At 52.1% G+C, this 27765-nt stretch overlaps 10 protein-coding genes across 10 annotated transcripts; 7 read left to right on the top strand and 3 right to left on the bottom strand.

The window, feature by feature from the left end:
• Positions 1-4661: 4661 nt before the first annotated feature.
• B0I36DRAFT_104296 (uncharacterized protein) lies at positions 4662-7136 on the top strand. The gene is made up of 3 exons (XM_046147764.1): positions 4662-5066; positions 5118-5325; positions 5379-7136. The coding sequence occupies exons 1-3, from the start codon at positions 4846-4848 to the stop codon at positions 7098-7100; spliced, it is 2151 nt and encodes a 716-aa protein (XP_046013872.1). The 5' UTR covers positions 4662-4845; the 3' UTR covers positions 7101-7136.
• On the bottom strand, positions 7137-7826 carry B0I36DRAFT_104293 (uncharacterized protein). Its single transcript, XM_046147763.1, has one exon. The coding sequence runs from the start codon at positions 7676-7678 to the stop codon at positions 7172-7174; it is 507 nt and encodes a 168-aa protein (XP_046013873.1). The 5' UTR covers positions 7679-7826; the 3' UTR covers positions 7137-7171.
• Positions 7827-8434: 608 nt separating this feature from the next.
• B0I36DRAFT_320658 (uncharacterized protein) lies at positions 8435-9338 on the bottom strand (the record flags this gene model as incomplete). The annotated part of the gene is made up of 2 exons (XM_046153576.1): positions 8847-9338; positions 8435-8751 (listed from the first exon to the last, which is right to left on the bottom strand). Coding segments are annotated over exons 1-2 (471 nt in total), but the record flags the coding sequence as incomplete, so codon positions are not given.
• Positions 9339-10102: 764 nt separating this feature from the next.
• Positions 10103-10712, top strand: B0I36DRAFT_241515 (uncharacterized protein; the record flags this gene model as incomplete). Its single annotated transcript, XM_046149850.1, has 4 exons — positions 10103-10180; positions 10241-10376; positions 10433-10580; positions 10631-10712. The coding sequence occupies 4 exons, from the start codon at positions 10103-10105 to the stop codon at positions 10710-10712; spliced, it is 444 nt and encodes a 147-aa protein (XP_046013875.1).
• On the top strand, positions 10539-15331 carry B0I36DRAFT_104322 (uncharacterized protein). Its single transcript, XM_046147765.1, has 6 exons — positions 10539-10580; positions 10785-11672; positions 11728-11784; positions 11834-12154; positions 12212-12416; positions 12475-15331. The coding sequence occupies exons 2-6, from the start codon at positions 11031-11033 to the stop codon at positions 15210-15212; spliced, it is 3963 nt and encodes a 1320-aa protein (XP_046013876.1). The 5' UTR covers positions 10539-10580; positions 10785-11030; the 3' UTR covers positions 15213-15331.
• A 2410-nt stretch (positions 15332-17741) lies between these two features.
• B0I36DRAFT_241759 (uncharacterized protein) lies at positions 17742-19038 on the top strand (the record flags this gene model as incomplete). The annotated part of the gene is made up of 2 exons (XM_046149859.1): positions 17742-18028; positions 18063-19038. Coding segments are annotated over 2 exons (1263 nt in total), but the record flags the coding sequence as incomplete, so codon positions are not given.
• A 527-nt stretch (positions 19039-19565) lies between these two features.
• Positions 19566-20320, top strand: B0I36DRAFT_348165 (uncharacterized protein; the record flags this gene model as incomplete). Its single annotated transcript, XM_046156652.1, has 2 exons — positions 19566-19841; positions 20090-20320. 2 exons carry the CDS (start codon positions 19566-19568, stop codon positions 20318-20320), a joined length of 507 nt encoding a protein of 168 aa, XP_046013878.1.
• A 2037-nt stretch (positions 20321-22357) lies between these two features.
• Positions 22358-23924, bottom strand: B0I36DRAFT_348166 (uncharacterized protein; the record flags this gene model as incomplete). Its single annotated transcript, XM_046156653.1, has 3 exons — positions 22358-22439; positions 22683-23729; positions 23797-23924. The coding sequence occupies 3 exons, from the start codon at positions 23922-23924 to the stop codon at positions 22358-22360; spliced, it is 1257 nt and encodes a 418-aa protein (XP_046013879.1).
• Positions 23925-24345: 421 nt separating this feature from the next.
• Positions 24346-24959, top strand: B0I36DRAFT_430369 (uncharacterized protein; the record flags this gene model as incomplete). Its single annotated transcript, XM_046162532.1, has 2 exons — positions 24346-24431; positions 24489-24959. 2 exons carry the CDS (start codon positions 24346-24348, stop codon positions 24868-24870), a joined length of 468 nt encoding a protein of 155 aa, XP_046013880.1. The 3' UTR covers positions 24871-24959.
• A 220-nt stretch (positions 24960-25179) lies between these two features.
• Positions 25180-25608, top strand: B0I36DRAFT_348168 (uncharacterized protein; the record flags this gene model as incomplete). Its single annotated transcript, XM_046156654.1, has 1 exon — positions 25180-25608. One exon carries the CDS (start codon positions 25180-25182, stop codon positions 25606-25608), a length of 429 nt encoding a protein of 142 aa, XP_046013881.1.
• Positions 25609-27765: the final 2157 nt, after the last annotated feature.

The raw sequence follows: 27765 nt of genomic DNA on the forward strand, positions 1-27765 counted from the left end.
GAATTGCCTTTTCGAATCACCGTGGTACTGATTTTTATTTATGTTGTACTTCACGCCGGAATAGCAAGTCCAAGTTACATATTACATGTAGGATAGAAGAGTATAAATTTGGGGAGCTTGAACATAGCTCTATAGCTCTGGGTGAAGGATGACAATGTTTCGATGGCAGCGACATAGGCGATTGCAACGGAACCGAAAACTAACACTTCCTCATTGGCATTATAAGCAGGTCACCAGACTAACATGAACTTAAAAGCAGACGAACACGAATAAATTCACTATGCCGGTGTGAGGAACAAAAGCTAGCCGGTTTACATTATAACGAGCTGTGTGCGACAAAGAAAGATAATTTCCCTAAGTTACTCGACAATTCTCTCCTCTCTTCAGCAATTATAGTAGCATAAGCAGTTTCCGTACCGTATAAACAATTGCAATCTCACCGCAGTACGTTTCGCAAATGTCAATCAACGAGCTTAGAGGCGGGCTAATATCACTCCGTGACGTATACCCTCTTCTGCAAAAGATAAGGGCGAAGTAAGAAGGCAGCGATACTATTCAAACAACCTTTCTGGTGCTTTTTGTACACAGCAAATACCAGAGCTTATATGTTACAAGCCGCAATCTAAGTGGCGGTTGGGCAGGCTAGACCAATTCTGCTTAAGCTCGAGGAATGATATGAAAATACATGCGTTATTCAACACATCGCGCTATATAGTCAATGAGCATAAAAATAAACCCGAGTCAATGTAAACGGAGTAGTCTCGTGTCAACCTGTGTAGTCACGTCGCCTCATACAGCGGAGCTTTCAAGTATAGCTCCATTTTCTCATCTGCCTCACTATCTTTTTGTCTAGATAGACCCAGCCTACAGATTCCGCCATGACTGATCGTTGATTTTCCTAAGGCAGCCCAATCAGCGAGTGACTTTGTAGATGCAGTCTGGCAATATCTTTCTTATACCTTGTAAGCTTCAGATAAAACGAGGCCGAAACAAGCCCACGTATGCTTATGGATATTCGATAGGAAAGATATAGAGCCTGCAATAAAGCAAGTTCTGTACGTTCTGCAGAATGCCTTGGTCTAGCTACCTATAAGGCATATATGAGTTGCACTATGTTCAGACTTGCATCCATATCGATCCTTTGAAGAAAGGTAGAGTCGAGTGATGATGTCTATACCGCCCGAGGTCATAAAAGTATAATGTATACACCTAAAAAGTTGTATGAGTATTCCGATGAATGCGGTCAAGTTCGAACTAGCAACGCATAACAGGAAAGGCGACTGGCAGATATGGAGGAGCTACAGCGGGAGGAATAGACTGACACGGAATGCACCCATAATAGCGTCTCTAATTTGCCACGAAGAGGCCCTTGATGATGACGCTGGAACGGCGCGACGTCGGCGCGGCTGACGAGGTTTACTTTCGGGTTGACGATGGCTTGAAGGAGGAGAGAAGGAATCACGACGACGACGATAATGTCGCCGTCAATATGTAGGGTGTTGCAGCACCTGCCACTGGTTGCCCCGGATACTGAGGCCGACTTACATGAGGACCTCTGTAAGGGAGCGCCATTAGCGGAGCGCCCACCCCCCTAGGAATCACCTATATCTATGAGCTACACCGGCTTGGAGGCGTGGAGATGGCGACCAACCTCACCCAAAGAACGTCTGGCTGGTGAGAGCCATTCGTGATACGCGACGAAACCACGCAGCGCAGACGCAGCTTCGCGTACCGAATACGTAGCGAGTAATTGTCATTCGGCTTCGGCACGGTTTATTATACGATAGATTTGTGGGCTCGCGAAACCTAGATAGGTAGCGCGTACTGCTACTCATAATAATATTCAGCACGTCCAGCTCAAAATGAACAAAATGTCGCCTCAAAAACTAGCAACGATACTTTAAAAAATCATCTGGAGCTCACAAGTCGACAACTCCAAAAGCCATCGAGTCCATAAAGCTTTTACATTTTTCATGTATGTAAAGTTTGTAGTTGTAGAAAGAACAGAAGACCAAATCAGTGATGATTCGCATTTACTGTCGCGCTTATCTCAATATGAACCTCATATTTATTATTGCAGAAACCTTAGTGCAAACAGATCTAGAGTGGGTAGCCAGCAGTACTTGGCGAACAGGTAGTAGAAATTCCGTGGCAAAAGTCAATCTGGACGCTCTGTGCTGACTAGGCAGTATTACTGCAACTACATCCCCTTCAATGAAGTTGTTGTTTTGCCACCCACCCCTGTTATTGTTTGGCCCTACACAGTCGTAGTACAACGTTCTGAAGTGCGTCCCATCCACCTACTTGCTCCATAAGACGCCAGTGGCCCCCATAGCTATAAACTTGTCGAGGGGCCGTGATACGGTTCGGAGACTCTATCAAACGCCGAGCAGCGGGAAAAGTACTACTACTACTACTACTACTACTACTACTACTACTGTAGACTTTAACCACCTCGTGACGAGTAGATGAAAGCTGGCTGCAACGAACATGTCTTACCCGCCCTAACTTTGTGCCTTCCCCTAGCTATTTTCTGTGTGGTGACTAGGCTACGAAGTGAACAAGTGATAGGCTGCCTGGTATTTATTCCATATCGCACATTGTGATACCGCGAGCGTTTGGCCGAGGTGGACGATCTACTAAACTGCTGACTAACTTTGCGTTTTTGTGAATATGAATCCCCTACCTTAGGCTAAACAGCGATAGTCGTAATTCATTACCTCAATCTGTGTGTCATAATAACAAGTATTCAGTCTCTGGAATGAATACGGCTTTCAATATTGTTTGAACATTCAGTCTGGATCAACAACATTACTGCCACAGCCATCATGACTTTCGATATGATAGAGCTGATCATAATTGCTGTTTGGATTGCAAAGATTGCTAGTGGTATTTCTTCTGCCTTTTGGGAGTCGAATGCTAAGTGAAAAGTTGGATTATACACCTCGTGCTTATAAATTTCCTCCGAAGACCTCTTACAACGCTCTGCTATAATTGACCAGCAGCATAAACACTCTTGTAGCTGCAAGCCATCATTTTTGCCACTCGTCTTTATATCGTAGTGAATTGTTATAGATCCGCTTTCACAACGTACAAGAGGAGGTAGAGCCATCTTCCCTCACAACTTAGCAGAGACAAGATCCGCCTAGACCTAGCTGCGTTGTTGAATATAAATAGCTCAACTATGAGAGAATGATCACTACTCCAAGCGTATACTCCAGAAAAGTCAATCAATTCATAGCACATACAGACACTCACTTGCTTCATATCTGTCATTAATCTCGATAAGTACTCAACCAATCCTTACATGCGCTTCCCGATATTCAAAAAGTCTTAGTGAGCATAGCTCCATTTCTTCAGATTCGTCTTTCAGTTGTTACTGAGACCCAGTCAACATCATAAGCTTCCTCAATCTTTCCCCAAGCCTCCCAATGCACCATTGCACAGCATATAATTTGGTTACGAAGACGGACAAACCATAAGCTCTTGATTTACTATGACCGGTGCCATTGTGAGCCGGCTACCTAAATAGTTATTAGCGCCCAAGATGTATAGGCTACGAGGAGCAACTAGGTCCGAAGGCCTCATTACTCGAGAAGTAAATAGGTTAATGCCAGCGATGTAGTTAGCAGTGAACAAAGCAGTGCCGGAATGAAAAAGAGGCAGTTTCGGGCGATAAAACAGACATAGACTTGTTCAATAACTACAGACTGAAACTAGCGATTTCAGATATTTACATCACAGAAGAATCAAGTTCGTACTTGACTTGACTTAACCCAATTCACTCTTTTCCGGCATAATAATAGACTGTACAGTCATTTGCCTCTCTTGATCCATCAACGTAGTGTAGAGTTGTTGGTTTTCTAACGATAGGTGATGGACATACTTCCGCAGATACAGCAAGAACAGGTTTCAAAGACGGAGAGTTGAAGCTGTTTTATTTTAAATAGGTAGGTTGCCGAATGTACGTTGATGGGCAGATACTTAATCGAAAGAAAGCAACAAGAGCACGCATCGTCGACTACGTATAACAGCTTAACACAATTCTCCGATCATCAGAGCGGAAAGTACAATAAATATGCTTATAATTTTATCATCTTCCGGACACGTCGGTGGATAGACTCGTCACATGAATATGGAGTACTTCAGAGTGATTTGGATCATTACGGAAGCGGAAAAAAGCATTCCACAAGAGAGAAACATCTAAAACTAACATCACACATAAGCTTTGAACTTCATCGCACGCCAAATAAGCTACGAGAACGGCATTGAAGTGATAATCAAGGACAAGAATAGCAGGCTAAGATGTTGTTGGTGATAGATAGGGACAGGAGCCGAAAAGTTTGTAATTTGAGCCATAAATACTTTTCTGGGCAGCACCAATAGATATGAAGCAGTCATCATACCTGGCTCGCGAAGAAAGAAGTATGCTGATACTCGACTCCGCTGAACTGTCTTTCTCTTTTAAAAACAATGTTTCGGTGGTGAAATCCCTGTTTTTGGTTTACAGAGCGATCAAAACTGCTTCCAGTTCCATGTCTGCGCCACCTCCGTGATTTGGCCGCACCCCCTCCTTCTCTTCCCGCACACCCCACCACTCCAGGTTCCTGAATCCCAGAGCTGGTTACTTAATTCATATATCTATCAATCACCCTCGCTCACTCTCGAACACGCTCACTCCACTGTCGCCCACTCGTGGTCAGGCATGAAATCCGCCATCCCGGCACAGTTGTCAGAGCGAAGTTGAAGCTTTGGATGATCTTCTCGAGCTGAGGCACGACCCAGCCAACGAAGTGCTGAAGAAGCCAAGACATCCGCGAAGGCAAGTGCCAATCAATCTTCAGCATGCGCAAGGACAGGCAGACGCCCTGGACACAACTGTACACCGTGGCTTCAGTTGGGGTTGATGGCGATGACCCCAGCTGCAATGACGGCGACAGTCTTGATGAAGAGGACGTCGACCCTTTGCCTCTTCTGGCTCATGACTACAACCAGCAACCCGCTCCTTCGCGTCGGAAGAAGAGGACGGTGGAGGGATTGTGTCGACAGCGAAAAATCTGGTATCGGTAAGTATGCCACATCTCCAAGCACATCGTGCTCATTCCAACGTGACCCAGATACTGTCGCAGGATCGAACGCGATCCTAAGGAGGCGCTCCTGTCGCTCGACATGAATTGCTACAAAGCATACTTTGAGTGGTTGATCCAACGTGGACGGATAAAAGCCATTTCAACGCTACAGACTTATTGGAAACAAATCAGCTCATTATACGCCGAGACAAGTCTGGGCTGGATGGAGATGGGCGTTCTGAACGAGATGAGCAATGTTGGTAGCTTGGCTCTCTTCTCCTCCGCACCGATCACTAACCATACTTCCAGCATCTGCGATTCTTGCAGCAAAAGTACTCGCTGAGGGAGGCTCAAGATGATAAGTCGCCACTCTACGTTGACGATCTGGATAATCTTCTCTTCTACCACTGGGTGCACGACACGAGGGCCTTTGTTCACGAGCGGCAACGGGTGACTGTGGCCATGGCCTTCATCATCATTGGCGTCATGGCATCACGGCCAAGTGCTGTCCTTGCACTGCGGTACGAGGATCTGCAAATCCAGCTCTTTCCCGCAGACGATCCGCAATGTCGGCCAGACATCGTCATGAAGCTCAAGTTGACAGACACCAAGTCGGGGAAACCCATCCATGCAGGATTCCGTGAGGAGTTCAACCTGATCCATTGTGTTCAGACAGGCCTTCTCGCTCTGGCGATTGCGGATAAGGCCTTCCTCGATGACATCACTTGTCTGGAAGACATCTACAAACTTCGAGTCCCCCCAACTATGGATCGGTTAAAGCTCCAGTGGAAAGCAGAATGGTCCGACAAATTCATCTTCAGACAAGGATCCTCTCACAGCGACCATGTCACATACCAGCAGTGTCTCCAGGCAATCCAAGTGCTTGGTCGTGCGTGTGGATACGAAGAAAAGCTGAGGTTCTATCAGATTCGTCGCGGATCGGGCAAGAAGCTGACAGAAGAGCTTACGATGGAAGAGAGGAATCAAATCATGGATCATATTGGAGGTACATCGGCAGTTTACCGCCGATTCTACATGACCGGCTTCATCGACAAGGATATACAGGCCATCACCTTCGGCAGTCCTCCGAGGGCAAGGCTTTTGCACAAGACCGGTCGCATTGCTCGAGATACCGAAGCACCTACGACACTTACTACGGAGCAATCGAGCACCGTGAATGTCCATCCTGACATTGTCCAGTACAAAAAGGCTCGGTCAGAGGTCAGAGATCAAATTCGAAAGTTATTCGGGACCGTCGTGGAAGCTAGAGGCTCCGACATCCCCGAATTGGTCGCTTTAGTCAAATCATACGACAAACTCAACAACCAGATCACCAGTCGCAAGCAAGGGCTGAGGCGAGAGCTACTTAACACTACGATCACCACGCATCACGAGACAGCTAGCAGTAGAGCGATCACGGACCAGATGAACGGCAAGCCATCTATGGACCAGCTTGTCAAGTCTCGAGCCGCTTTCGAATACGCCGCTCGATCACAGATCGCCAGCCTCTTCTCCCATGAGGATGGTAGGATTAAATCTCAGGGCCTCGATGAAAAACGCGCTCAGCTAGTCAACGCAATGGCCGAGCTGTGCATGGTTGCAGAATCGCCACCCAAGTACAGAACACGTCTGTCAAGAACGTCACCTCAAGGAGATCATGGCCTGAGGGTGGTGCAGGATTTCTCCCACTGTGGGAGAATGGTGCTGCGTCCACAGCCGAAGAAGCTCATCTGCCCGTTCTGTCAAGGGGATTCCCGCTGTGCGCCCTTGAAAAAATCCAAGGCATACACGCGGATTGATACATTTGGGAAGCATATTTTCTGCCAACATTTCGAAGCTGATGGACATCTTCGCGGCACCAGAGAAGGGAGTTCTTTTAGGTGTCCCTTCACGCCCTGTACTACTCCTTTGTTCCATGCTCGCCATTTTGCTCACCATGCAGAGGCGGTTCATGAGATGCCTCCTTTCCAAGTGTCCACATTGCCGGGCCAGGCGAATAACTGGCATGGTGTTGTGAGTCATACTATGTAGTTTATCAAACCGTGCCGTGAGGCTGTTGGACTGAAAATATACGCTGTGTCTTCCCTGCGCCTGAGCGGCGCCTAAGCTCTAACCTCTCGTCGCGTGCAAATGAATGACTCTTCAACAGCCAAGCCTTGTGAAGAAGGAAAGGAGAGGGGCCCTGGCGGCCGCGCCTTTCTACGGGGAAATGATATGCGGGTCGTGTGCGTAGTGCGGGCGATGCGTGAGCGTTCCTTCAACGCTGCGCGGTGTGTCCGGTGTTCGTGATGCCTCATCTCATTGCTGCGTTCGTCGTCTGTTCCTCTTCTTCCTCCTACAAGCCTGTTACCGCCTTGTGCAGCAGTCCCGGGAAGCGTTCCGGCTCCGGCCGTACCGCTGCCGCTGCCGTCGCCGCCGCCGACGCCGTCGTGGAGCTGCTTCTGCAGCAAGAGCAGCAGTGCCTGGTCCGGGCCCGGCGCCGCTCGACACACCAGTAAGCCGCGACGGCCTCCCGCGTCACGCGCACAGCCGGTGCTTTTGAGTACCGCTGTCGCTACGTCCAGGGAGGTCGCGGGCTCCGGCGCCTTCCGTGCGCCAGAATTGGCCATTCCCGCGTCGCCGTAAGTCCTCGCTAGCCCACTCCGAGCGCGCGTCGGCGGACGATGCGTATGTGTCAGTTGTCTCTCGATCTGGAGACGCGTGCCGCCGCTGCCCACTTCATAGAGGTAGCCAACCGCGCGGCCTCCCCGGAGGATCCGGTACGTCCCACGCCTGCGCACGCCGCGTCTGCGATGCGGATGTCCTGCGATAGGAGTTCGCCGGCGCCGGCGCCGAGGGTGCGTTGCGTGCGGTCGGTGGTCCCGTACTAGGTTTGCGTCGGTGGCAGCAGTTCCACCGGAGCGCCTATTCCGGCAGCTCAGAGCGCGGGTTTACTTGGGCGTCGGGTAGCAGCTCTCGAGAGCCTAGCTCGTGGTGTTGTATGTTGGACCTTGCTGGGTGTGCGACTCGGAGTGCGCTGCTAACGTCTTGTCCAGCTTCAGCGCCGGGTTGCAGAGGAGGAAAGAGGGGAATAGAAGGGGAGGGCGCTGCGCGGTTGTGCGTGGGGAGCTCCTTACGCTAGAAAAGTGTTTCTGTTAGGTCTGCCTGTCGCGCTTCGGGGCAACAGCACCCCTGTAACACCCCACTGAAGATTGGCGTTTCGTACACCAAACGAGCCGCTACAGGGCACCCACCCCCTGGTTCATCCACTAGGGTAGCCCCAGCCCCCTGAGCCGCCCACTAGCCAGCACACCAGCCCACTGAAGCACCCACTGTAGCACCGCGGCATCAAAGAGAATGGGGTGCCACGGCCCCGCCCTGGTCTTCCCCGCTCCGTTGTCGCTGCGCCTTTGCGTCTGCCCGTGCTCCTGTGGTCTCGTCCCGGATCTCTCGGGGCCTTGTTTCCTGTCCTTCGGCCTCTCTCTGCCTCTGCGAACTGTGGAAGCAGGTGCTGCGTGAACAGCTACTTGATGGCGGCCTTGCTGGACCTTAGGTGGTGCACGAAGAGAACCTACGAAGAGGAAACAGTATCGGTCACGGACCACGGGACAATCAAGTGCGGAATCAGGAGACACAAAAGGGGCTAGACGAACACCAAAGGGACTGTGCACTTTCCATGGTGACACTGGCAGTGGCCACGATGGTATTTACGATTCCAGAAGTTCTATCAGTTGCGCCCACAGCGAAGGAGCTGAAGGATCAAAAACCTCACGCAAAGCGCCTACTTACAGCCACAAGATGAATAATTAGTTTTACTGCGAAGGAAGGAGGCACAGGACTGAACCCGTCGGATGGCTTCCTGATTACAAGAGCCTTGTTGCGGAAAGGGGGGGGAGCAAAGATACTGAGGCGGCTTATGTGTATTGGTTGCCGAGGAAGGCGTTCGCGCGGCTAGTCTGCGAGGCGGAGGGCAGAGAGGTACTACGTGTGCTCGAATACAAAAACAGGGTTCATGCCACCGACACATGTCTTCATACGAAGTTTGCTGGAAGCTATCAGAGGCTTGCGAATTCGTCTTTCGACAAAGCTCATTCAGCAACAAACATGTCACATATGAGCAGAGCCGGCAAGCAATACGGGCGCTTAGGCGTGCTTGCGGACGCGAGGAAGGAGCCACTGGGGTTCTATTAGATCAGACGAGGATCAGGGAAAAGGATGGCAAAGGAGGTGACGATGGAGGAGAGTAATCAGATCATGGACCTCATTAATGTTACTTCTGCTGATTATCGTCGACCGAAAATGCTTGCAGATCGCAATCACTCAAATAAGTGGAAGAAACGGTACCAGGTTCTTGTGGGTCAGCCTGGCGCCTCCCTTGAGCAGACATGCCTCTCATCGATCAGGCCTGTTTGTTTGCCAAGCTCTCCAGCGAAGCATGTCTCTAGGAACAGCTCCAGGACCCCCAAGATCAAAGGTGCCAAAAGAGCTGTGAACGATGTGACGAGTCGAGATCACAGATGAGGTCTCGAAGGGCCAGCTCGCGTCTGCGTAAGCAGAGAACGATGCATGTTAATTCCAACGACACCTACAATTGAAGTAGACAGACGGCGTACTAAGATGATATTATGCACGGGCGAGGAGAAGCTCCGGGATTATGGCGTCATCCCCAGATATTGGCAGCCGAGAATATAGCTTAATTGATCGCCTTAAGGTAAACTTGTCCAAAGGAGTTTGTTTTCTTGATGAGGGTGCATAAGGCTATATTCTTCCATCGGAGTGAGCTTGGACAAAGCAGATACTTCTTCTGGCAGCAGCAAAAACCATGTATCGGTGAGGATCGCTGTTGAAGTGGGCTGCACAGTGCAGCACCTCTTGCTCACAGTAGGTGGGTGGAGTTTTTTGGCCCTGGTCTGCATTACGTAAGCATGGGGCTGGCGCTTCAGAGACGCAAACACCAACAGGAAGTAAAACCCATGCATCTTCCCCGCTGTCACCAAGAACGTACATATCCTCGCCCGGCACTTACAGCCACGTCAGGCTCGAACACAGGTCTAATGGCTCCAAAAACAATGTGCATCCTAGGTGATGAGGCCGCCGGAAAGAAGACTCTAACTGGGCACCTGGTCTTCACGGTAAGCTGCTAGGAAGAACACTGGCCTTGGTTTCATCCCAGCTAAAACATTCTACTCTAGTGCGGGGCTTCCCTTCCCGAAATCGAACTCCTCGAGAAGAGTCGGGTTCGCGATTATCGTGGCATCGCAACCCTTTACCGCCAGCAAGGCAGGCCCGTTTCATTCTACGGCCCCTCTGCCCAATACACAGTCACAGGTAACCATGCCTATCCTCCAAATCCGGAAAAGGCTAACCATTATCACTCACCGAAGACGTTCCTGGAAACGCCCATGTTGCTCTCTGGGTTGTCGATGCGTCTGCTGACGACCACGGAGCGTCTTCAAGCCAAAGGCTTGAGACCCTCCTGTCTTCCGGGGAATTCCGTGTCGATGAGCAGCTGATTATAATTGCTACCAAAATGTAAGTGCAGTCCATGGCTAATGTCTCTAGCCACGACTAACGCGACTCAGGGACCTGAACAACTGGTCCGAGACTGTCTTCGCGCAAGTCGCACACTCATTCGCCAAGATCAAGCCTGCGCAATTCAAGTAAGACTAATGCGATTACAATGCAACCCCCGCAACAAGGGCTACCAAAGCTGACCATGTCACACGCGTCTGACAGAATCAGCATTGTGCCAGTTTCTGGCCTGCACGGGGACAACGTTATTGAGAAGTCAGACAAGGCGGCACGCCTCCAGCCTGCGGGCAAGGTAGAAGAGGGAGGGCTCGCGGTCCTGGCTGCGCAGCCCCTCATGTCGTTGCTGTGAAAAGTGATGGCCGCGCTAGTCCTATCGAGGCCCAACAGACCACGCTGTGCGTGCAGCTGCAGTCGGAGTCGCTGTAGAGAGCGCCAACCAACAGGACTGTTATGATAAACAGTAGCTTCTTCAAGACATTCCGCGCACGTGTTGGCCATCGCATGTCTTCATTTCTGAGCAACCCATGTTTATCCCCTTCGTGTTCCTTTGCATTGGCACCGTGTCTCACCCAAACTGCTCCACTCTCAAGCTCTCCTGACGACATGTTGAATCGAATTAAAAACAAACTTCGCGGGGAAAGAGAGCCCCCCAGCGCCCCTCAACACCATGACCCCTCTTTTGCGTTCGCCACCCGCGCTCCCGCTACACCCCAAGTCATCGAGGGCCACCTGAGCCATCGTGTTCCGCAGCCGGACCCGACACCTTCGGGCACTACGAGGGCCCTAGTACCGGCCGGCAACCAGATTGGGCTCTTCCCAATTGATGAGAACAAAGCAGGTCATGATTGTGGGGCGGAGCCCGTCGATATCATCGCCATCCACGGCCTGAATGGGCACCCATATACCACATGGACCCACGACACTGGCAGTATGTGGCTCCGCGACGCCTTGCCTAAGTATATGCCAGGCTGTCACGTGTATACATTCGGCTATGCCTCCAAATGGGCAGCGAATCAGTCGGTCGCAACCGTGCCTGATTTCGCGAGGAGCCTGCTTGATGCTTTGAGAAATCTTCGCGAGAAAATGGGCGAGGTACTGATCCCAAGTTAAGGTTCCTCAGTTTTCCAAACTCTAACACATCTTCCAGACTCGTCGTTCAACGATTTTCGTGTGTCACAGTCTCGGAGGCATCGTCTGCAAACAGGTGAGCCTCTCCTTCTCCATAGTACTTGACACGCTACAACTCTTCGCAGGCCCTGGTTTTTGCCCACATGGACCAGAAACGCTATGGCGATGTACTTGATTCCACCATCGGAGTCGTGTTCCTGGGCACACCTCATTGTGGCAGTAACCTCGCCGACCTGGGAGTCGTTCTCGGACGATTTGTCAATATCCTTTCAGCAACTGGCACGATGGGAGTCATATCCAACCCCATCAAGCGGGATCTGTTCGACGCACTCACATACGACTCTGAGAGCTTGCAAGAGCTGGATATCTCTGTCCGACATTTGTTAGGAAAGATCATGGTCATATCCTTTTATGAAACGCTTCCTCTACCTCCCTTGAAAACGCCGGTAAGTGAAGACCCGTCCTCGCTCTTCCGTGTGTATGATTCACAAATCTTGCCGCAGGTTGTGAGTCGTCAGTCGGCGATACTAGGGCTGCCAGATGAAGATATACTACCATTGAATCTCAATCACCGGGACATGTGTCGCTTCGCATGCGAAACATCGGAATGCAGATCGGTCTGTCAGGCCATCCGGCGAATTCAGACTTCGGTTGAGAGTCGCCGCGCACGCACCGCTGTGTCTCAAAGTAGAGATTCTTCGACATCGAGTAGGCCAAAATATTCTAAAGCTTAGCAGTAAGAAAATGGCTTATGACAGATCAACAGGTTTCAACAATCTTGAGAGATCGTGCATGAAATTGTTCAGCCATTTCGACCTGAGAGACTACAAGTCAAGACTACCTTTACCAGTACATGGGACCTGTGCATGGATTAGATCACATCCTTTGTTCGTTTCTTGGGTTGAAAAGGCGAAGAGCACTGTGCTATGGCTCACGGGTCATTCCGGATGTGGCAAGACCATTCTCTCTTACTCAGTGGCCACCCGCCTCGAGGAAGGGAACCAGCATGTACTCATGTACTTCTGCGACAAGAAGATTACCTCGCAGCAGGATGGCAGGGCGATTCTGACCGGGCTCATCTTCCAGCTTGTTCATCGGCATCGACGATTGATTCGGCATATCCGCCGAGAGTTTGAAGTCTGTGGCGCTCGCATGGTTGATTCGTTCGCCACACTTTGGTCTGTTTTCAACAACATGATCAAGGAACTAAAGGGAGAGTCAGTTTACGTCGTCATCGACGCCCTCGATGAATGCGAGACTTCTTCTTGCAAGACTCTCCTCGGTGCGATCAGAGAGTTGATCGACAGCTCTTCGTCTCAAGAAAAAAACAAGACTGTTAAGTTCCTCCTGACAAGCCGACCAATGGTACATCTCCTTGGTGGCTCTGGTGCAGCAAGGGAAGGACTCTTGGAGATTGACAACGGAGAGCTGGGCTACGCTGACGATGTTCGGCAATTTATTCACCAGCGAGTGGATGAGGTCGCCGAAAAACATGGTTGTTCCGAGCACACGAAACGCCACCTACTCGAAGCCATGCTTTCGAAGTCTGGAAATACGTTTCTATGGACACATATGGTCCTCACGTCACTGGAAGATAGCCTCCTTGCTTCCGCTGCTGATTTTGACTCGATATTGGCTACTCTACCGCCGAGTCTCGAGTCCACATATTCAAGCTTCCTAGCCAAAATCGCAAAAGGAAATCTGACAAATGCACATCGACTACTAGGTCTCATACTAGGGAGTTCAAGGAGCCTCCGCCTCGAGGAGATTAACTGTGCCTTCACTATTACCAGTTATCACCAGAACTCGAGTGAACTTTTAAGGGACTGCCAACCAGCTATTGCTCGAACGATCCAGGGCATTGTTGGCCCACTAGTCCGGCTCTCGGGCGAGAAAGTCTCATTAGTCCACCAGAGCGTCAGAGAATTTCTACTCCAGCCTGGAGACGATTCATCGCACTCCGGATTTTATGAGTCATGCCCCGGCATGCCAGTCATCTCTGTGAAGAGTGCTGCGCTTCAGATGGCAAATGCTTGCATTCTTTATCTACTTCTCGGGGACTTCCAAACACCGAGTTCTTCCTCTGCGCCGTCTCCGATAGACGATACGCTCCGCGGAAGCTTCGGCGAAGGCGAGAAGGCTCCTGAATTTGAAGAAATATGGGAACAAGATACTATAGGTCTGGAACTCTTCCAGGAGCCGGAGGCCGTCGAGGCCGACCTCTCGAAGGGATTGGCCTTACGACATCCATTCTATGATTACGCGGCGACAAGCTGGCATCACCACTACTCAGTCTGCGAAGATATTGCCCCTCCCGAGCTCGCAGATTCCGTCATAACTCTGCTTGACGTCGACGCCCTAGCGGGACAGACATGGAGAAGCTATGCCAGATCCCAGGCCATCGATGCGGCGACCGAGTTCCCCCAGGAATCTTGCATTTTGGTATTTGCATCTTACCTTAATCTCGTAGGACTTACAAGTGACCTTCTTCAACATAGTCAAGCCTCTCAAGAGGAGAAAGACGAGGCACTTTTCTGGTCGGCAAGTCGTGGTCACGGCAGAGTCGTCTCTCTGCTCCTCGATGCTGGCGCCGATCCAGAGTATCATGGCGTAGAGAGGCAGACTGCGCTCTTGACGTCCGCAGCTAGCGGACACCTGGAGTGCGCGCGCCAGCTAGTGGCCAGCGGGCGCTCTGACGTGAACGTCAGCGGCAAGGCGGGGAGAACGGCGCTGTCCTTGGCAGCTGGGAACGGTCACCATGATGTGGTAAAGTATCTGCTCAAGAACGGCTCGACCGCAGCAGGTCTAGGTGATCGAACTGGTGCAACTCCCTTTATATGGGCCTCAGGACGCGGCCATTTGGCTATACTCTCGACGCTAGCGAAAGATCCCCGCGTCGATGTCAACAGCCAGGATAGCAACGGACGTACTGCCTTATCTTGGGCCGCGGGCGAAGGTATGGAAGAAGTCGTCAGCCACCTCCTGAAGAGGATCAGAGGAGTCGATCTGAACCTTCAGGACAAGACTGGTCGAACTGCGTTCTCGTGGGCATGTGGAAACGGGCACGTCGGGGTCATCCGCACGCTCCTGCAAAACCCGAAACTCGACAGGTACCAAGCAGACCATGGCTTGAGGAATCCTATTTCATGGGCGGCCGCACGAGGACACGAAGGAGCGATCCGGATCCTGCTCGCGAACAAGCCCCAGGGGCTGGAGGACAAGGACATAGATGGCTGGAACCCAATGGCGTGGGCTGTCCAGAACGACGCTCCCGCCGTGGTCGAGGCCCTGTTTGACGCCGGCGCCAAAAACCTCGAAGAGGGGCCCCGGACCGTGCTGTCATGGGCCATGGAATACGGCCACTTGGCAGTCGTCCGGATGCTCCTTGCCAAGGGTGCCGATCCGGAAACCGCCAGAGACCGGATTCCCCCTGCACTCTCCATGGGGAGGTTTGATCTTGTTAATGAGCTTTCAGTCGCTTTGAACAAGAAGGCGTCCCTTTGAGCGGGCAGTGGACGGATTGGAGTAGAGCATAACGAGGCTTGAAAGAAGGGCTGGACAACTTGATCATGGCGAGGGAGGGATGGAGAGAGACAGACTGAGTTGTTTTGTGGCAGTGCTCCTAAGTCATGTATTCTGGTAACGCATCAACCCCAGCTTGTAAATTTGCCTATACTTGCACCCTTCACGCGCAGCTCGAGCGGAAGAGCCTTGTTGTATTAGAGCCAAGCCAAACCTGGCTCACCAGAGCTCAGGCACGGAGTGAGCTGCGCTGGAGACACCAACTGATCTGGCGCTTCGCTTTTCTGCACCAAGCCAAGGACCACTAGTGCAGTGCACTTCGGCTAAGCTGGAAACCTCTCCGCAACTCAGCAGAGAAACGACGTGGTAGTTGTGGCTGTTCTTTGCCCAACTCGTCGTCGTTGCCGAGCCCTGCGATGAGTGTAAATAAACATTCAACGTAAATAGCTCTCCATTCGGGTACTCACGTAAATAGCTCTCCATTCCAGTGGGGCGACATCGATCAGCATGATATGGGAGCTCAGTCAGTGATGGACGTGGAAGTCCCTACCATGGTTCGTGGCTGGGGGAGCTCTGTGCCTCCCGAGTCAGCAGCATGGCTGTCAACTTCTGGTGGTGGTGAGCTCAAGGTTTTTGCTGTGGTCTGAGTCTTGTTTGGTGGCTGTAGTCAGTGGAATGAGTCTATGACTCGATCGTTCGGAACATCAGCCATTACTATGTGGTGCCAAGGACAGAAAACGGAAACCTGGAGGCACCTGTTCTGAAGTGCTTATCCCCCGTATCTCCTGATGCGGGACCTACGGTGGATACATCAATCCCTGGTGCAGTGGTTGACACATCGCCCGGATACACAAGTGCGTAATTCAGTCCACCCAATGGCATAATTGGATGTGATTATGGTATCTAATCGGCAGCTCATGATCTAACTGCTAAAACGCCAGGGGAAAGAGAAAAATGGCAGTAGCGCATTAGGCATGTTAAGTTTGGCCGAGTCTGGGTTACCCCGCCAGGCTGCCCTGTGCCGCGTGATCAGAGCCTACAGACAGTACCAAATCCACCAGCGGATCACTTGCGCCTCGGCAATCGTGCGCCGTTGAGCGGAGGTGGGCTCCTGGAGCCTCCCCCACGTGTGTGCTGACGGGTGCGTTCTGTATTCGCGGCGTGATCTCATCGTGAGGTGGCATGCCTTCTCGACCTCCGGACACCACCAGTCCACACCTCCTCCCGGGGTCGCGTTCTCCGGATTTATAGCTTACAAACAACGATGTTACCCGGAGCTATGATCTTGGTCAATCTCGCGTGCGGGCTGGCCGTGCTGTTGACCAGGCCGGCTGCATTTGGTGGGACAGCGATGTACGAGCAGTTCAAGCGAGAGGCTTATGTAGCCTTCCTCCCAATAATGGAATTGTAGTTGGGTCGCCTAGCGACTTTCAACTCCGTTGCTTCTTGACACTTCGCAGCATCAGCAGATGTGGCCTCACGGGACATGACGTGAAGCAGAGTGGGTGTTGGCATCCCGAGATACATGACACTTGCCACAGCGTTGCGGGGTCAATTGCGAGCATGTGTCGAAGCGCCCATGGCGAGAGGCAATTGGGACTGTGGTAACCTTCGGAATGCTAGCATCCAATCATCAAAGGCACAGGCCTTGCGCTGAAACATTGTGCACGTTCAATTGGCGCAGCAAGTGAAGCAGGCCCATCTTGGCCAGACGCGCCAGCCTGCTCAGGTGCTGGCCAGGGTGAATGGAGGGCGACGAGGACATCCTGATCACTTCACGAAGATACCTGTAGAAGGCACCCTAAGATACTGTACCATAGCGAGCAATGCCCCTGACGCTTCGCGATGTGCAGTGCACTAATCAAAACTCAGGGCTGCTGACGCGCGGTCCACAGTGGTCTCCTCCGACGCGCGCTACAGGCGCTTAACCACAGGCTGTGAGGATTCCTGACATGCGCCCACTAACTCTCCCACCCCTCCATAAATCCAATGTTGCTTGTTCATCAACCTCTGGTCGCCATGGCACAGCTTCGTCCTCGCCTAAGCAGCCAGAGTGCGCCAAAATCGACGAAGGCACAAGGTCAGAATGGCCACATTCTTGTGAATGAGTCGTCGCTAACACTCCTCAGGAAGACAGCAGGGCGTCTCATCTCAGCGATAACCACACCGAAAAGCGCATCAAGGCTCACAACGGTCTGCTCCGCGAGCAACACCGACTACCCAGCAGAATCCAGACCGAGAAAGAAGTTGACCTTGTCGAACGACGCGAGCTGGGTGCGACGCGACGTTGCCGCCCGTCAACCTAGCAACGCCGCGCCAAAGCAGATCACTCAAGCGCCCTCCTGACAGTAGCCTGGGGCCCGCTGGGAAACGGCGACAATTGTCCAAAGACACACCTGCCACCAAAGTTGACGTGGACGAATGCGGACAAAACGAGCTTTGGCACAAGGAGGACTCTCATGACAAGCCGACTCCGAGGCTGAAACAGAACGAACCTCGGCTTCCAATACAGACGTCTACACAAGCCTCACGAAGGTTTGGCTCACAGAGCGCGCACTACGGGCGTTTAATCGCCGCACCGCGTGTCACCATTCATCTGTGTCTACGACGTCCGGTCAGCCCCGCACAAGAGATGAGGCAGAGATTGGGTTTTCAGAAACGCAGCTTGATCCCCTTGATCGTTTTGCTGGAGGCGGCGGCCCGATCTCCAAAATCTTCGAGGGGTATGTGCACTTTGATTCCCTAGTCAATTTTGGAAGACTCATGGTGGCCAGCAGTACCCCGAAAAGTCGAACAGTGTTGGAGAGCGGTCGCCCAACATGTCCCACTGAGTGCGTCTGGCAGCAGTGGATCGAGACCCTCGACAAGACCGACGAGCGTCTCCTCGAAGGCTTCCTCCAAGAAAATCAGACGCTCGACGGCTTATGACAACAGGTTTTCCCAATACTGTATCGACAATGGCATATACCCTGATTGCCACCTGTCTGCCAACGGCGACCGGACACCGCCACCCGATAATCTCGAGGAATTGCGGCGCATCGCCAAAACCACACGCGGCTCACTCTCACCTACCAAAGGGCTGCACAATACCGTGCAGGATTTTGCCCATCAGAACGCAAATGCTTCGGAGGGCACTTTGATGCGAACCATCGTTCCGATAATCACTGGCAAAGTCAAGATGCACAATGACGGACAACTTCCGTTCAACAACTTGGCTTCACTCACGAAGAACATGACGGCCAAGCCTGTTCCGGATTTCTTCGACGGTGTATTGCTGGAGAGCGTGGATGATCAAGTCAGAGAGGAACTTGACGAAGATATCATACCAAACAAGGAACTGGGAGTGCCAGCCGCGCCGAACTTCTTTCTCGAAGTCAAGTCTGCCCGCGGCACCCAAGCCGTAGCCGACCGACAAGCAATGCTTAACGGCGCTCACGGCTCCCACAGCATGCACAGCCTGCGGAATTACCGTCTCGGCGAGCCTGACTACGACAACAAAGCCTATTGCATCAGCGTAACATTGGTGGCGGGATGTATGACATTTTACGCACACCATGTTGGTCCATCTACAGCACCAGACCAAAGTTCGTGTTATTACATGACCATGATCAAGGCCTACGCTATCCACGACGAAGAAGCGCGTCGGGATGGCATATCGGCATTCAGAAACTTGAGATTGTGGGCTGAAGGAGTTCGTGACGCCTTCGTGAAGCACGCCAACACCAGAGCACGCAACGACAGCGCTAAAGAGTCTGCTGAACGAGCAGCCGAACAGGACAAGGACGTTGTCGACACGATTGAGACATAGGAGGGCGGCGATTCTAGCCCTGCCGACTTTTTTTATTGTCGTTTGTTCGCGGAACCAGCTGACGACGATCCGGCAGTTGAGAATCAGCAGTCTCCGTCGGTCGGTCTGGCCATCATTAACCAGCCGTGCTCTTGGGATGCTGATGAGATCCCGAAAAGCGCACCGAGCACTTCCGAGCCGGCAAGGCCAGGCACACCAGACCCGCCAGGCACGCCAAACGGTCCTGCAGACTCCAGTCTGGTACACAGTCCGCCCTCGCCCGCATACAAGCGGTTCAATAAACGTTCTTCTCGTGCCAGAGCTCGAAGATAGATGTTTTCACATGTCGCAAGCGGAAGATATGTTCCCCAACAGCATAGTCAAGTTCTGGCTGTTCCGTAGCAGAAAAACCAAGAACTATTGATCTGCCACAAGATGTCACAAAAGTGCCGAACTGATGTCGTCAGTGGTTTGTGGGTGATCCGCACACGAGCAAGGCGAGGAAGTTGCCAAAGGATGCCCTTACCAATCATACATTCACCCTTTGAATGTCACTTTACCGTACTGGATCAGGCCTGCTCTTTCACAGACTACTGGACTTGGTGAGCGACGGCAGCATTTGGCCAGTCCCGTGGCTTGTGCATGTGCCATGGTGGGGTATCGGTGAAGTGGAGTCCGCAGTTTCAACGACCGCACGGCCCCGACTCTCCAAGGCTCGGCGGCTCCGTGCTCCACAATGCCCCGGGTCCCACGACGCCCCGAACTCTGTTCGGCTCCTGGTCCACAAGGAACCCCAGGTCAACTGCGTCTGCATACCAGGCAAAGTAGAGCGTAGATCATGAGCGCAATGTTGTCTTAGACCTCAGTACGTTGCTATTTGGCAAGCCTCTTTCGCACCAAAAAAAAGAAAACGGAAAAACCCCTCAAGCGTGACTCCTCTTGCTCCTCCCACTACGTGATCAGGCTGGTTCTACGTCTCCCATATGGACTGAAATATCAGTCGAGCTTTCGATGGCAGCCAGGCACGAGCTCCACTGACCATCAAGGATAGTAGTCTCACTCAAATATATAGATTGTAGACGGGTGTGCGCTTGTGCTACTCCGACAAGACAGACTTCAGAAACATGTACTCCACGGAATCGAAGAGTTTTTAGATCAGGAAGCACAACGTCTTGCTGGTATGGTATTGATAATGACCTTGGGGATATACCAAGATCAAGACTCACCAGAGAAGGGAAGTTCTTGTGAAAGACCCATTCGTCATCGGTTGAAAAACAAAGCGCTTCGACACGAAGACTTCTAAGTTGCGGAAGACATGGCGCATCCTGTAGGCAATGAGGATTGAGTCTTCCACTGAGGTGCAAAGAAGTGACACTCGAAGTTAAAGATGGCAGGAGATAAGCCGTGATGCCATTCGCAGTTCCATCGAATGTTGGAGATATCCATATATCCTTTCTCAGAGCGGATAGATAAGGATTCTGAGGACTATATACCCACGGTCTCAATGAGGCGATTCTGATGGTTTGGAGATTTTGTAGTTTCGAGAGAACCCCACGGGCGAAATGGACATCAACTTCCTTATTTGTGTCCCGAAGAAGTCTACGATAACGACGGTAGGCCTCTTTCATATCTTCGTCATCGAATCGCCGCATGGGCATATATCGATCGTCAAGCATCAGCATACTTCGCTTCCACTCTTTGCGTGAGTATGAGGGCCATCTCCCATTATAAATGGTGATCTGCCGCGTGTATTGTGTCGGTATGTAGTCGAGGAACTTCGAGAAGCTGACGAGACAGCGCAGTGTACCCAGAATGCAGAACTGGCGCGCCAGTATGTGGAAAAAGTGATAAGCATGAAACCGGCATGTCAAGCGAAATGTGCGCAGATCTTTCGTGGGCAATAGCTCCGCGACCATGCAACGGATCTCCGGCGGCATACGATCCATGTGTTGAGTATGGTATGCTCAAGTTGTGGGACGTGCAGGCAGCGAACAGTTCTGAGTAGGAAAGTCTATATATAGTAATCACTGGTGTCAAACGGTGCATCCTGATTTTCGTGACAAGGATCCAGAAGTCGGTTTCTTGGTTGCCATATTGCGAAATTCGCGTTTCAGAAAACATTCCCTAGTGATGTGCCTGCCCGTCTTCACTTGGAAGGCGTCAAAAGGCCTCTCAACGCGAGCCAGGGAACATAGACTCTGCGAATGTCAAGATTCTCATCCGTCACTTGTCAGCCATGAACGTGAGATCATGAAGAAGAATTCGAGCATAAGGCGGACTAGCATCCTGAGGAAATGCATCTACTTGTCACAAGACCAGCTAGCGCACGTCAAGCTCGTGCTCTTCCATGGTGGACGTTTCCATCTTTTCTCCTCACTGGACCACTGGCCTCCCCGACTACACGACACTGGGGTCGACGTTCCTTGCGCTCGGGGGACGACAGCAGCACGTCGGCGAAGGACTGTACTCAGAATGTGTAAGAAATTTGTATCGGATTTTCCATCCGAGATATATTTGTCCTTGTTCACAAATGGCAAGCTATATGACTACTCGTCTTCCGCTGACCCAGATTGGCCCCCGTCAGAGTGGCAACTTGTGGGTGATGTACATGCTTCCAAGGTGTAGAGTGAAGGCTGACCTCAAACCAGCTGAGATCCTTCCCACGTCCCACTATCCACACAATGTCTAGCTTTGCTGAGCGGCGGCTGGACCTCTGGGAGTCATCGCCACAGGAGTCGAGGGGCTGAAATCCCGAGGGGATGCCGAGGTTGTTCGCAGGGCAGACGTCTTCATAGTGTTAGTCTGGCGACACAGTGTATTCCAGGTAGCATATCACAATATACCACGAAACTCATCTGTAGGCCAATAAATTTCTGTTCTAACTCCCCGAGGCGAAACAATAGGCTATCAATCGTTGTTGACGTTTGCTGTTGTGAGTGCAAGTATGCCTCTTGCCAGAAAATGACCTCTTGGTTAAGACGCATGATAGATTGGGACTCTTTGGTCTCGAGGTGAAACGTTGGCCAGAGAAAGCTCTTGTATCTCGGGTCGACATGTCCGCGAGGAGCCAGTGGCGGCGTGGGGGGGTGAACGACAAAGTGGGATGCGTCAGGAGTATCGACAACGAATGATCTCTGCATCTTGACAATGGGGGAGACAATATTGTATTGAGAAACACTTGATAGCTGCTGCATATGAAGGTGGGAGTGACAGAGGAGAGTAGGAAAGCAGTGAAAGCACGTGGAACTTCTAGCCATATTTATAAGTCTCTGAACACTGACCCGCAGCGTTGCAAAAGGAAGCATCTTCAAGCGCGAAAACCCTGGACTCGAGCACCTGCTCACCATGCAGTCACAACCACCGTCAAAGTCGTGGCAACCACCACCAAGGTCTTGGAAGATGTGCCACGGTTGATGGGACTACTAGACACAGAAAAAGCGTCGAGCTCGCTTGTCGGGGGGGCGGCTGTGGGCCCCGAGGGACTTTCGTCTGGCAGAGGTGCTGCTGGCGGCGTCGAACTGGGAGCGCTACTCGAGAAGGGCTGATTATTTCCACCTATGATAGTCCACGAGTTAGCGCTCTGGAACATATAAGAAAGGCCTGTGAGGAGTCAGGTCAACAGGGACATGTCGTTGTGAGAGGGGTGCTGGAACCACTCCCCATACCTAGAGTGAAGTCTCCTTCTCAGGGTTCTGGGCGTTCTGAAGGCAACCTCACCGGCAACAGAAGAGATTTCCTCACCCTGCTCGCCAAGGCTAGGTGGATTAGTCTGTTCCGCTCTTGTCGACACGGTTGGGTTCCCACCCTGAATGGAGGAACTTGCGCCTAGACTGCTAAGCGCCGAGCTCGAGGAGGTGGGAACTGTTTGCTGGGAAGGGGAGGACGGGAATGCATCCTGGCCTACAGCAGGGGTCATGTTCAGGTCTAGAGACGAGGAGGTAGTTTGTGAGGGTGAGGGTGTAAGAATAGCTGCCTGCGATGCGGAGGATGTCGTGGCGAAGTCTGGGACAAGGAATTGAGAAGCTGGGGGTAGATCGCCGAAATTGAAAAGATTGGAGGAGCTCGTGCTGTGACTATCAGTAATGCCGCTGGAAATGGAGCTGTCTTGTAAGGGAATGGAGAGGGTGGCGATAGAAGACGGCACGAAATTACTGGGCACCGCGGCCGTCGAAGTCCCTTGACCTTCAGCATTTACAGAGGGTGTGAAGGTAATGGTTGCCGCCGAACTCGACGCTGTGGGAAGGGCCTGCTCGTTGGCACCACCCACACTGAAAGTGGACGCGGTTTGTATCCCAGATGTCTCTGTTGCTGTGCCCAAATCAGCCTGTGGTGTCACGCTAGACGTTGTCGATGAACCCAGGACGGCAGCGATTGGAATGATTATCAGTGATGTAATAGTAGTTAGGAGACCAGTAGTCGACTCGATGGGAATCACTTCAAGGGAGCCTGACGTTGCTTCCTGGGCGCAGGAGGCGGTGGCAATGCCGTCGGAATTCGTGAGCTCTCTGGTTCCACCTTCAATAACGATATGTGCGCAAGAAGCTGTTGCAAACCCGGCGCACTGCCATGTGAGAAGGGCGTCGCCGGGTGGCGACTCAGGGGCGATCACTAGCTCGAGCTCTTGCAGCTCTCCAGGGCAATCGGAAGTCCCGAAACGATACCTCACTGGGAGGAAATCTGCGTCTGCGAACTCAAGTGTGGCTTCACATCGGCTGGATGTCGGGTTGAATACCCTAACAGGCTTAGCTTTGTTGGTGATAGAAAAGGACTCGTACAAACCTGGTTGTGATCATGCCCCCGGCTTGAACAGTCACAGCTGGACTCCACACGCAGATAGTCGGGCCGTGTCCAAAGGCCAGAGTATGGACAAGGAATAGAGTGAAGGAGGCAATCTTGAGGACCGCCATGGTGTCTACGTCTGTCTTTCCTCCTCGGGTGTGAGGGGAAGAACGTCTGAAATGTACCCAGGCGCTTAAATAGCCGCGGGGCGCAGGATCTTGTTTGTAGAATTGCGGGAACAGTTCTCGGGATTGAGCAAGCCGCGCGCTTAGCCACGAGGACAATGTATAAAGCACGTCGGCTCGAGCGCATTGTTGAGCAGTCATTTACACGCTTCCTCCTCGTGGTCTCACACTCAAAATGAACGCCTCAGACAGTCAATTTACCCCGCTCGGGTTTACTCATCCATCACATCCGGGCTTATGTTGGTCAGCCGGGCCGTGTGGTTCAGCTTTACCAACATCCATCGCCGGGACAACGTTGCATTCCTCCGGCTGCGGCCGACAAGACACCGCGCAAGCATTCGTGCACATCAATCAGGGCGCCACCATGTCTTGCCCGAGGCACAGTCGGTGCAACATCCTGCAGCCTGCGCAGATCTTCCAGGGACACGATGAGCATGCAGGGGTCACAAGGTGCGTTCCTCCACATGAGTGTCTGTTGGTTGTTGGTGGCTGAACATATCCCTGCAGCATACACGAGATTTCACAGAATTTAGCGCACATCCTTCATGAAGTAGCCAGCATCAGACGTCTCGGTGACCAAGTGCAGCTCTTGAGGAAAGAAGTTGAATCTCTGACTGAAGGTGTTGACTCAGTGTCAAAGGTCACTTCGCAGTGCAAGATTCGGGTTGACGAGACAGGCGGCAAGCTGGAAGATGTGATTAGAGGCTTGTCAGACTTCACCTCTGACGTGCACACTTGGATCCACAATGGAGAGGGGGATGAGGAACCAACAAAATCAAGCGCAATGGATGACTCGGCTGGCGACGAGGGCGGCGCGGAAGTACCTTCCAAAGCTCTTGATTGGATGCAGTACATTGACGAGACAGGGATCAGTCTTGGGTTCGAATAAGGTTCATGTAAGCAGAACAGTTGAGTTGCTGGCCAATCAATTCTTCTTGCGCGACCCGGGAATCTGGTAACGAAGCCAATAGTGTGGCCATGGCACACCCTAATATGGAAAGTGTTCCGAGTGAAAGGAAGGTGGTGGGGTGGTGCAATGGCTCGGAGAGGGTGTCACTGATACTCCCTGTGAGGTGTCCGGATTTTTCTGCTCGGCCCCTCGCGTGGGTTGCTCGCCCGCCTTTCTTTTCTGTACATATAAGTCTCGCGTCGGGCAAGGATTTCAGATGTTGTAGCTCAAATGAAACACAGTCACGCCATGGCATCACAAGAATTCCCCATGTTTCAGGCGCACAAGCCTCTGCCGGCTCCGCCATCAAATCCCGCGCAACGGGAGCTGCAGCGATCAATTCCCATCTCTGAGCTTATCAACCAACCACTATCAATTCAGATACGCAAGCTAGAAGACGAGAACGACTTTCTCCGAGAGCAAGTGTTCGAGCTGCAGACGGAGGTTGCAAGCCTGCAACGCAAGCATGCCACGGCTATTGCGAAGAAGGTCACAACATTTCGTGAACGTGAAGCCGCTTTCAATATGATCATAGAGCACCAGAGAATTCTAGTGGCGGGCGTCATCGGCAAGATACACAAAGCTTTCGCTGAATTCAGGGAAGAGATCAACGCTGCACCGGGGGCAGGTCCAGGAGGGCCTGCTCTTGGGTTTACGCAGTCCCAGAGTTGGATTTGACGTGGTGTTTCGTGGGAAGGGAAGCAGAAACACGAAAACCGGTTTTGGAATGACGGGAACTCGTTTTACGCACGTAGCTGGACATATAAGCACAATAGAGCTCGAGAGACATTGAGCCATCAACCCTCACCAAACTGTACTCGTGCACACTAGCAACATGGGGTTCTTCAAGACAGCTGCCCTTGCCACTGGCGCCTTTCTCCTCACCAAGTTTGTGTATGTGCCTCCTGTTGGTTCTTGGTTAGTGGATACTGACGGTAGAGCAGGCTTGACAAGAACGAGGAGGTGTATGTGAGAGAGAAGGATCGGGATCCTCCTCTGCGGCGGCAACATTCCCGGAGATCATCCCACAGTAGTCGTGATGAGCGAAGAAGCCGTCGCCGCAACAGTTACTATTATTAGGCTTCTGTACCTGTCTGTCGGTGGCTGGCCCACCACACTTTTCAGTCTTGGTTACTAGGCGCACTCCCCATCACCTTGAGAAGCGGGATGCATCTCTCATCACACTTTAGTGCCCACCACCTTGAGAAGAGGGATGCATCTCTCATCACACTTTAGTGCCCACCACCTTGAGAAGAGGGGGATGCATCTCTCATCACACGTTGGAGGCACACGGCGCTTAGATTGTAGTTGTTTTTAGGATAGTGACAAATTCAGATGCGCTCACATGTCCTTCTGAGTTTTGTCGTGAAAAGGCGGCGCTCCTTTTCATATAAGTCGTGCTCCTTGGGTAGTGCTCCTGTTGCGTCTGTCTTTTGTCCACGCAACCACACGCCGCACCACATTCTCTTCTGCAATCTTCCACACTTCCTCCCACGGTCTTCTCACCATCTTTCGTCAACATCGACGGCATACATCATTCCGGCGAAGATGGACCGACTCAACAACACGCTCCCCGTCCAGCAACAGACTCCTCCCTTCCTCCACTTGATCTTGCCCACTTCCATTCTCCTGCCCTCCCAGTACATGAATCAGTACATTGTACCCCTCAGTCCGACCACCCTTCTCCCGGCACATCAACCCACGAACAGCCTGCTCACTGCACCATCGCACTCCGCTGCGCTCCCTCCACCCCAATACCCTCTGGGCCAAGACTCCATGCAATGTCTCGCCACAGCAGCAGTTCAGGCTGCTGCAGGGCCTCTCGTGCCGACCGGCACAGCGAAGATTGTAGGACATGATGGCGTCCTCCAGGCTGTTGGAAGCTGTCTACGGTTTCTGTTGTCCCGGCACGGGTATTGGACGCCATCCGACCAAGATATCAGGGAGATGATGATGGGTGCTGCAGGGTACATGCTTACCGCCACCAGACAATATGCAGCTTCTGGCGGGAAAGTTCCTTGTGCAAGAAGTGTCCTACACGAGATGCGAGGTATGTTCAAGTCCACTACTTGGTGTGAGCTAGCTGACTTTGGAAAGACTGCGAGGATTCCTACCAGGACGAACAAAACATGTCTCAGGGAGGTAGTGCGGAAGGCAGCGTGTTCTACTCTGCGTCGCAGTCTGGGCAGGCAAGCGAGGCTTGCCCCGCGTACGACTCTGTCTTCACAACAGCAGAGAGTGGATTCAAATACGAATAGCCTGGTCTCCAGGCACCCTGTATTGGTCACTATGGAACAGTAGCTAGCAATCAACGACCTTTCCATCGCAACGTTACAGTTTTGTCCAACTATTGATATACTGGTGATCCTGACAAACATGTTCGATTGCAAGAGTACCACCAGGACTCAGAGCAGTGCAATCACCATTGCATGCAGGAGTCTGGCGTGCCTGCCCGTGCTGCGGCTCGCTTGAAAGCTCGGCGATGGGATAGAGCACGTAGTGCCCGAGTTGCGACTCATGCTGTGTTGGCGCTCGTCTCACAGTTGATGGCTCTGGAGGTGTTTGTACATGTCCCACTTGCCCAGAGATCTCGGCGCCAGCAAGACTAGTCGGTGAGCAATCCAGGAACTGTTGTACGTTGGCCGCTATCTGCTTGTCAGAGGTGCTTCCCGGAGGACCGGGTTGAAGACTCACCTTCTTGCTGCATCAGCTTAGCTCTCTCATATTTCCGCCAAAAGAGCCACGCAACGAACGTCACAATCAGTAGCAAAGCCCCAGCGGCAGCGAGAGAGCCGATGAATATCTTCTGTATTTCGATAGGGCTTGCCTGTGCTA

This window comes from Microdochium trichocladiopsis (genome assembly GCF_020744255.1).
Source record: "Microdochium trichocladiopsis strain MPI-CAGE-CH-0230 chromosome Unknown B0I36scaffold_4, whole genome shotgun sequence".
NCBI lineage: Eukaryota > Fungi > Ascomycota > Sordariomycetes > Xylariales > Microdochiaceae > Microdochium > Microdochium trichocladiopsis.

Coding starts and splice junctions, on each gene's coding strand:
- B0I36DRAFT_104296 (XM_046147764.1), top strand. CDS start 4,846: ATGCGCAAGGACAGGCAGACGCCCTGGACACAACTGTACACCGTGGCT. Junction 5,067..5,117: donor CAGCGAAAAATCTGGTATCG/GTAAGTATGCCA, acceptor AACGTGACCCAG/ATACTGTCGCAGGATCGAAC. Junction 5,326..5,378: donor TTCTGAACGAGATGAGCAAT/GTTGGTAGCTTG, acceptor CCATACTTCCAG/CATCTGCGATTCTTGCAGCA.
- B0I36DRAFT_104293 (XM_046147763.1), bottom strand. CDS start 7,678: ATGGCCAATTCTGGCGCACGGAAGGCGCCGGAGCCCGCGACCTCCCTG.
- B0I36DRAFT_104322 (XM_046147765.1), top strand. CDS start 11,031: ATGATAAACAGTAGCTTCTTCAAGACATTCCGCGCACGTGTTGGCCAT. Junction 11,785..11,833: donor GAGGCATCGTCTGCAAACAG/GTGAGCCTCTCC, acceptor AACTCTTCGCAG/GCCCTGGTTTTTGCCCACAT. Junction 12,155..12,211: donor TACCTCCCTTGAAAACGCCG/GTAAGTGAAGAC, acceptor ATCTTGCCGCAG/GTTGTGAGTCGTCAGTCGGC.